General features: G+C 41.3%; 1 protein-coding gene and 1 pseudogene across 2 annotated transcripts; one reads left to right on the top strand and one right to left on the bottom strand.

The window, feature by feature from the left end:
* The first annotated feature begins 393 nt into the window (after positions 1-393).
* Positions 394-1,779, top strand: LOC104589857 (putative carboxylesterase 18 pseudogene; annotated as a pseudogene). Its single transcript, XR_016076452.1, has one exon. The product of XR_016076452.1 is annotated as a putative carboxylesterase 18 pseudogene (transcript).
* Positions 1,780-3,140: 1,361 nt separating this feature from the next.
* Positions 3,141-9,388, bottom strand: LOC148791733 (uncharacterized). The gene is made up of 6 exons (XM_088888307.1): positions 9,197-9,388; positions 7,893-8,713; positions 7,642-7,748; positions 6,876-7,115; positions 6,733-6,812; positions 3,141-3,461 (listed from the first exon to the last, which is right to left on the bottom strand). Exons 1-6 carry the CDS (start codon positions 9,386-9,388, stop codon positions 3,141-3,143), a joined length of 1,761 nt encoding a protein of 586 aa, XP_088744433.1.
* Between the last annotated feature and the right edge of the window lie 252 nt (positions 9,389-9,640).

Genomic DNA, 9,640 nt, shown 5'->3' with positions numbered 1-9,640 from the left:
GGCATCCCAACTTAAAGTCCCCGATTATAATTGTCAGTTATATATTTTAGCCTTTAAACCTACTTATATTAAATATTTATTTATAATATTTCATAGTATAAGGGGTATATGCTAATTGGGGCACGTAAAGAAGACCCGGACCATATATATATTGGGTCTTACCCGAACCATGACAGCCCTTCATGTGAAGAAAGACTCCTGATTTCCTACCGATGATAATTCTATTTACACCTATTCACGTAACATCGCAGTCACACAAGGGGAACATCTCATTCTACGTGGGTAGAGTTCTTGGGGATTGGAGATCCGGAGTCTACCAACAAAGCAAAGCAAGTTCCAAGAAACCACCGTGTCTTGGTTCTTGATCGTCAATATAAAACCTAAAATCCCCATTTGTTAATCTCATCATCCATCACTTCTTCGACTTTCGACCACTCGACAGTCGACACAGCCAGACCAGAGAGAGAGAGAAATGGACAACATCAAAGCACCACCCATGGCAGATTCCCTCGTCCTTTCATGGATGACGAGGTTTGTCCTGTACGTGGTAACTGCGGTTTCTCACTTTGCATGTCGTCCCGACGGCACCATCAATCGTCGTCTACTCACCTTCTTCGACCCAAAAGTTTTTCCTTATGGGAAGCCACTGAAAGGCGTTCGAACTGCTGACATATCGGTGGATCCCGCCCGAAACCTATGGTTTCGCCTTTTCATCCCAACGGAATCCCCCCATCACACAAGCCTCCCACTCCCAGTGATCGTCTTCTTTCACGGAGGTGGGTTCGCCTTTCAAAGCGCTGACAGCATCGGCTTCGAGATATTCTGCCGTCGGATGGCGCGGAGCATCTCCGCCATCGTCGTCTCTGTCAACTATCGCCTTTCGCCGGAACACAGATTTCCGGCACAGTATGATGATGGATTCGATGCTCTCAGGTTCCTAGACGAACAGAACTTTGATGGGTTTCCTGCAGATGCCGATCTCAAGCGGTGCTTCCTTGCAGGCGACAGCGCTGGGGCCAACTTGGCCCATCACGTAGCCTGCCGTGCCAGCAAAGCGGAGTTTCGGGAGGTGAAGGTTATAGGACTGATATCGATCGTTCCATTCTTTGGCGGAGAAGAGCGAACTGAATCAGAGATACGGCTAGTTGGGGCGCCATTGGTGTCGATGAGGATCACAGATTGGCTGTGGAAGGCATTTCTTCCGGAGGGATCGGACCGGGATCACGAGGCAGTGAATGTTTCAGGGCCTAATGCAGCAGACATAACGAGTTTCAACCATCCGGCGACTTTAGTGCTTGTGGGTGGTTTCGATCCATTGCAGGATTGGCAGAGGAGATACTACGAATGGTTGAGGAGATCAGGAAAGGAAGCTTACCTGATCGAGTATCCAAATGCGTTCCATACTTTTTATTTGTTTCCTGAATTGCCCGAATCGTCATTGTTACTTTCAGAAGTGAAGAATTTTGTTCAACATCAATCGAAGTCCAACATAAACATGAAGTGAAGACGATGATTCCTTAAAAGTATCCAACCATCCACGGCGCACGTACTTCACATTGAAAGTTTGAAACCTTGGATGGGTTTTGAGATTCCCTCTGTTTTAGAAAAGCTCCATTAATTATCAAGGCGGGATTAGTTCCCAGTCGCTAGGAATTCCAATCTGAAGACCTTACCAGCTGAGTCAACTGATACCTTCCTTAGATCATAAGTAGTGAGGAAGGAGTTTCTAATAATGTCTGTTTCTGGATTTTCCTTTAGTTTTCCTTAATATATTTGATGTTATCAGAATTCTTTATTATTGTTTTTCTTTGGTAAGAAAACAAAGATCTTTCATAATTAACCAGAGAGAAACAAAAATATAACCTGAAAAATCAAACATCATATTCCCTAAGGAGGCTAGAGACCAAGAAAGAAATGTTTTGAGCGAATGTTCGACTGCATTTCGTTACAGTAAAAGAAGTGAATGCACTCAAGTAAATGCAAACTTTTGAAGTAGAAGGATGGAAACCCGGTTCAGTTTGTAACTGTCTTGTTTGGTTGTGATGGACCGTTCCAAACATAATTTGCTAGACATTTGGCTAACTTTTAATGCAAAAATTAGAATCAAACTTTGCTCGCATTTTGAATGTAAAAAATATTGACTGGTTACTTTGACTAACTCAATCACCGGGTCATTGGTTAGACATTAAGTTATTTTATTGTTCTTTTTATATTTTTAATTAACCATCTCAAGAGGGGTGATTTGGCCCGAACTGATATGTAAGGGACATGTGGACGCGGCTTGCTAGCCAAATGACAAATCAGCACATAGTGCCACGTTAGTAGATCGGGGGACCTCGGATGCTCAGCCACTTCGGACCTGGAGCACCACGGTATCCACTTACGCCGAGGTGCCATGTAACTGAACCTAGGAGCTCGACAGTCATCTTCGAACTTCTCGGTATCACGCCGCATAACTATAGGCCTCATCCTTAACCCCGCCCGAATCGGAGGGAAACAATAAGCCTCATTAATTGGTATGTTACCCCCCTTCCAAAGCGGAACGGATCCCTACGTCACAGGCTGAGGATTCCGGGAGCATTTCACAAGACCTATGGCGGCCTAGCTATATAAGGGCATCAACCCCCAAGACTTAGGTACGCGCGATTATTTGCTCACTAGCTTATTAGCATACAAACTTTCAGCTCGCACAACCCAGTACTAACTTAAGCATTAGAGCAATTTCGCCGGTTAGCCACCCCGGGTTCTCTGATCCTCTGTCTTGCAGCTTGGTCCAGCTCGCTAGGAGCTTACAGATCGTGCACAATCAATTGGCACCATATATGGGAAATGATCAAAAGGACAACCTCACACCTCACCTTACTCTCTCTCAATGTCATCCTCAAGCAACACCGGTAAGGGCATTGACATGAACGTCACTAGGGGGCAAGATCACCAAACGTCATTACCTCAAGGCCTCTCAGTGACTATCAGGCAGTTCACCATCCCCCTGACTGCTTCAGGGATCCCCTCTTTGTTAGTGCCATACACAACTCAGCAGATAAATGACCCGTTGCCCCAAGTGAACACCACCTTTTCGGAGCCTTCTGTGATCCCTCCTGGGGTTGGGCATTCTCAGTTTGATGATTTCGTTCAGAGTGTCAAGACAATACAGATCCAAATGTACCAGATTCACCAACTCCAACAATTCCAACAATACTACTACCAGCAATATCAATAGTAGTTTCCACCCCTAGGGCCAAGCCAGCAGCAATTTCCACCGCAACAAACAGGTCAGTATCAAGGTCAGAACCATAACCAAAATCAACACAAGGCCCATTAGAATGTCCGCTGATCTCCCCATCAGGGTGAGGAAACCTCACAAGTACTGGTCCCTCCCAAGGGTCGGACCCCACCTCGGGGTAGGACGAACAGACAACACACTCCCCTAGTTTCTCAAAGGGGGAACCTGAAGGGTAGACCTGAATTCAGCCAGCCTGAGAGGAACAGTCAACAACAACTTTCATGGTCAGAGAACAATGGATCGCGACGCGATGATCGCCAGATTGGGGCCCGAGGTGCGGGATCAAGACAAGACCCTTCGGCACCCCACAACAACCAACGCCAGTCTCGAGACCAAGAAGAAGTAGTAGGAAGGAACCTTGATCCACCTCGCGATAATGTTTGGGGGCGAGAGCGGACTAGAATCGAAGTGCCTGACCATACAGAAGTCAGTAGCACCAACACCGAGCCAGTAAAGAAGCAACAACGGCGGCATCACAAGACTCATCGTTCCTTAGCTAGGAACAGCCCGCCAGTGAAGAACAACCAACCGTTGGAGCAGAGCAAGGAAAGAAAAGAGGTAAACTCGGTGGCTACACGAGCGGCTCCAGCTTTGTTGAGCTGGCCATCCTCCCTGTCAACCGATCTACTAGCGGTCCCTGACGGGTTGTCGAAGCCCTCAAAATTAATTCTAGTCCCACCTTACTATAAACTTGTAGTAATTGTGGTACCAGGTCGAATCCAACAGGGAGCCAGTAATTAATTTCTCAGCCGAATGCGCAATATAAAGAGTGGGCAATTTGAATAATTTAAAACTCTAAAATAACAAAAGAGCAATTAACAACTAACAAGGAAAATTCAGTCTTACCAAATTCTGATCCAAGGGTTCAGATTGAGTCAATTGGTCATCGATCATAGGTAAAGTCCAGCAGTCATGCAATTCAAGTATTTAACCTTGGGATTTATTAGGATAGCCATAATAAACCTCGTGTTTTCCTAATTTAGTTTACCAAACCTAGCATTCGATCAACACTTATCATTAACCGACTGGGTACAATAGCGTTCCATATCAATTAATGATAGCAATAACCTTTGTGAAAACAGTTAAACCAAAATAACAATAATTGAGATAGCTGCAATTATCGAATCTTGTTCCGTTGATTCCCCTTTGGTTAAAACATACCCATACAATGGTCAAAGGCTATCACGAACAATTGACTCATGTAGGATAATAACCTAATTGCTACTTGTACCACTATTTGTGACAATTATGGATCATCGAATCATGGATAGCAGTAGAAAGAGTAATACTAATTAATTTGTCAGACTAATCAATATTAACTTCCATAAACAATATGTGCAAGAATAAACAAATACTTGAATTAGAAGCAAGAACTTAAATTAAAAACATAACCTCATGATGACACAATTGAATCAGAAATCCCCCTTGAATCAGAAAAGAAAAGCTCATCCTCTCATGGTCGCCATCACCTTCTTGTTTTGCTTCCTAGATGGATGGACTGATCTTCTGAATTGATTGCTTGATTTCTTCTAAATTGATTGAGTGCTTGAATGATTGAGTGATGCCTAAAGCTGGTCTGCCCCCCCCCCCCCCCCCCTTTATATAGCTTTAGGAGGAGGGGCTCTCTCCAACTCCTCTTAGGAGATTATCCTCAAAAATAGAAAGTCCTAATCAATTTTGATCTAATCCTATCCTATCTCTTATCAAGTAATCTAATCTCAATCATCTTATCCTTCTAGGATTACATTTGAAATTTGAATCTGATGGGACTCTTTATTCTTGAATTCGAGTTGGGCTCTTTAATAACCTGGGCCGCTATAAGGCTTTCCTGCGAATTGGGCTTCAGTTGTGAACTGGGCTTTACTACGAATTTGTTCCGACTTCAGGCCCGATTTTGACTTCGATGCAGACCGAATATTTCAAAACCCAAAATACGAGAGTTGTGGAGTTCTCCCTTTTCTTTTCAGTGCATCTTGAATTATCTCAATCGGAGTCCGGAGTTGAGAGTTATGCCCTGATTATTGAACGGTGCCGAAACTGTGCAAAATCATTCGATTAGCCTTGTTTTTCTCCATTTGCCTTCTTGCTTGCCCTGAATCGAAATACAAGAGTAATGAGTCCAATTAAGTGCTAATTTAATATAAAAGAATGAATATTTGGGGATAAAAATATGATACTTTTTATTCCCATCAAATCCCCCTACACTTAAACCTTGCCCATCCTCGGGCAAGACAAAACTCAAACAATCTAACTACCTACTGATTTTTAAAACTTTCTCTCTCAACATGATGCTTGGCCTCTCGCATGCTTCAATCTAGACTTAATAATCTTTTCATTTTCCACTTCGTTCTCCTCTTTAACTTGTCAAAGAGTAATCTCAACTCATCATTCCTCATGAACCCAAGTTAATTCAACAGTCAAGGAAAACAAACATTCCAAAACTGAACATTTTTGCCCTAAAATAGGCACTCATTGTTTTAACAATCAAATGCAACCAGATTCAAATATCTCTCTTTGTTTTTGAGGTATCATTAGTTTCTTAGGTCAAAACAAGGTATGTTATTACCATAAACTTGCTTATGTATCACATCTCCTCCACTTAGCATGAGTTCAATGCATCAAAAATTGAAATGGAGTGCTAGGGGTGAGTGCATTTTATGCTCCATCTCACCATTTTCTTTTGTTTCTAAATGTGAGTGCATCTTATGCTCCATCTCACATTTGTCACGATTTTTTTTTTCTTCTTTTTTTTCACAATAGTAGACATCACCATTTCCATTCCGATCCATGAACTCATTGATGTGGTCTCAACATGACTACAAAGAAAGTTCTAGAATAATCAAACCGTGTTTGGCAGGCTTTTGACAAGCCTTTAGGCGAAAAAAAAATGCTCATAACTCATAAGGGTTACATTTGTATTGAATCTTGCTTATTCCCAAAATAATGAGGTGCCTTACGTAGTCAAAAAGTTCAGTTAGTCATGCTTGCATCCTGCCTTGTCTATTCAACCTAAGCACATAAATCATGATAGTTTGAAATTATTCAAAGATAAGTTTCTAGGGAGCAGAAACTTCAAAAAGCAAGGTTAAAAAGTGATGATTGAAGCATGTTAGAGTTACCCCAGAAATTGCCAAATTCCTCTAATCCCCCCACACTTAAGGTATACATTGTCCCCAATGTATATGACTGTGGGCGTACGATAGAATGATTTAAGGGAACTTCCCTAAACGCCTTGTTGTGATCCTTCCGATGTGAACTCAGCTGCTAAACACGACCATGCTCTTAAAATTGAAAACAATAAAAAATAACTGAACAAAAATAACTAAACACAATGGGTTGCCTCCCACAAGCGCAATTGTTTAACGTCGTTATGCTCGACGTCCTTCCTTGCTTCGTTAATTCGATGAATAATGAGGAAGATCAAATGAGATGTCTTCCAAGGAGGAGACAATTGCATCCTCATGGAATAACTTTAATCTATGCCCATTCACTCTGAAAACATTATTTATATCAAGACTTTTGATCTCCACTACACCATAAGGAAACACATTAGTAACAACAAATGGACCCATCCACCTAGAACGCAACTTACCTGGCATGAGTTGGAGTCGAGAATTATATAATAACACCTTTTGACCAACTACAAACTGTTTCCTTAAAAGCAAATTATCATGGAACAACTTGGTCTTCTCTTTGTAGATTCTTGAATTCTCATGTGCTTCCAACTGCAACTCCTCCAATTCTTGTAATTGGAGCTTTCTTGCCTTGCCAGCTTCTTCTATGTCCATATTGCAACGTTTGATTGCCCAATATGCCTTATGCTCGATTTCAACTGGTTAATGACAAGATTTGCCAAAAACTAACCTATAGGGAGACATCCCTATTGGTGTTCTATATGCGGTTCGGTATGCCCAAAGTGCATCATCTAGATGTAGACTCCAATCATTTTTGCTCGGGCTCAACTTCTTTTCTAAAATGGACTTGACTTCTCGATTGGAAACCTCAGCTTGTCCATTTGTCTAAGGGTGATAGGCAGTGCCGACTCGGTGATGCACCCCACTTTTTCAGCAAGGCTTCAATGGCTTTATTGCAGAAGTGGGTCCCTTGATAACTTATGATGGCTTGAGGAATACCAAACCTACTGAAAATGTTAGATTTGATAAAACCTACAACACACTTATTATCATCAGTTTTGGTGGCTTTTGCTTCCACCCATTTTGAGACATAATCAACTACTAGAATGTAAACAAAACCACAAAAGGAAGGAAAGGGTCCCATAAAATCAATACCCCAAACATAAAAAATTTCGCAAATAATAATGGGGGTTTGGGGCATCACATTTCTGCGAGACAATGCACCTGTTCGTTGGCATCTTTCACAATTTTTACAGAACAAGTATGCATCTTTAAATAAAGTTTCCCAGTACAACCCACTATCTAAGACCTTCCTAGCAGTTCTTTTTGGCCTAAAAAGACCACCACAAGCATAATTATGACAAAAATTCAAAATCGACATATGTTCACTTTCAGGGACACATCTCCTAATCACTTGATCAGAGCAAAATTTCCACAAATAAGGTAAGTCCCAAACATAATATTTTGCCTCATACCTGATTTTATCCTTCATTGACTTGCTAAGATAACTAGGCAAAATTCCAGTAACTAAGTAATTCACGATATCAGCATACCAAGGGAACATACCTTTTATTTGGAATAGTTGCTCATCAAGAAAAAGCTCAGAGATGGGTGAGGAGTCTTCATCTTTTACCAACCTGCTTAGATGGTCCGCCACTGAATTTTCAATTCCCCTTCGATCCTTTATTTCTAAATCGAACTCTTGGAGCAAAAGTATCCACCGTATCAGCCTCGGCTTTGACTCCTTTTTCGCCAATAAGTATATCAAAGCTGCATGATCAGAAAACACAATCACTTTAGTGCCAAGAAAATATGATCGAAATTTATCTAAAGCAAAAACAATTTCTAATAGCTCCTTTTTGGTGGTTGTGTAGTTGCATTGTGCAGCATTCAGCATCCTCGAAGCATAATAAACGACATGACTCTTCCCATCAATCCGTTGACCTAGAACAGCTCCTACCGCATAGTTTCTTGCATTGCTCATGATTTCAAAGGGCAAGTTCCAGTCCGGTAGTTGAATAACGAGTGCAATCGCCAGCAAATTCTTGAGCTTATCAAATGCTTCCTTGCATTCATCCCCAAAATCGAAAGGCACATCTTTTTGAAGCAATTTGGACAATGGTAGGGAAATTTTTGAAAAGTCCTTGACAAACCTACGATAAAAACCTTTATGTCCAAGAAAAGCACACACTTCCCTAACATTTGTAGGGTAAGGTATGCTCACAATTAAATCAACCTTCACCTTATCAACCTCTATGCCTCTTGCAGAGATAACATGTCCCAACACAATGCCTTCCTTTACCATAAAGTGGCATTTTTCATAATTCAAAACCAAATTAGTTTCAACACATCTATCTAGAATTTTATTCAAATTATTTAAACAATCGTCAAATGAATCACCATAGACAGTAAAATCATCCATGAAAACTTCAATGTACTTCTCAATAAAGTCAGAAAATATACAAATCATGCACCTTTGAAAAGTACCTGGAGCGTTGCACAGACCAAAAGGCATCCGTCTGTAGGCAAAAGTGTTGAATGGGCAAGTAAAAGTCATTTTCTCTTGGTCCTCTTAAGCAATAACGATTTGATAATAACCTGAAAATCCATCGAGAAAACAAAAGAATGCCTTTCCGGCTAACCTTTCTAACATTTGATCTATGAAGGGTAAGGGGCAATGGTCTTTTCTAGTGGCTAAATTAAGTTTTCAAAAATCAATCACCATACGCCAGCCATTTTGTACCCTCATTGGGACCAGTTCGTTATTTTGATTTCTTACCACAGTGATCCCAGTTTTCTTGGGTACAACATGTATCGGACTCACCCACTTACTATCTGAAATCGGATAGATTATCCCTTCATCTAGTAACTTAAGCACTTCTTTCTTTACCACTTCTTTCATTGCTGGGTTTAACTTCCTTTGTGATTCTCTGACTGGCTTGGCACCATCTTCCAAAAGAATTTTGTGCATGCAGATTGAGGGGATGACCCCTTTTATATCGGCTAAGGTCCAACCAATCGCTGCCTTATGCTCTTTCAGAACCTCGATGAGTGTGCCTCTTGATCATCAGTCAACCCTTTTGCAATGATCACTAGCAATGTTTCTTTGTTACCCAAGTAGGGATACTTAAGGTGATCTGGTAAGGTCTTCAACTCTAACTTCGGAGCCTGCAAAATAGAAGGCAACAATTTCTTATGAGAAAACGATGATGGAATATTAGAA

This window comes from Nelumbo nucifera, chromosome 5 (assembly GCF_055504915.1).
Source record: "Nelumbo nucifera cultivar China Antique chromosome 5, China Antique-T2T, whole genome shotgun sequence".
Lineage (NCBI taxonomy): Eukaryota > Viridiplantae > Streptophyta > Magnoliopsida > Proteales > Nelumbonaceae > Nelumbo > Nelumbo nucifera.
Note: the sequence above shows the minus strand (reverse complement) of the source record. Positions and strands in the feature narration are given on the sequence as shown.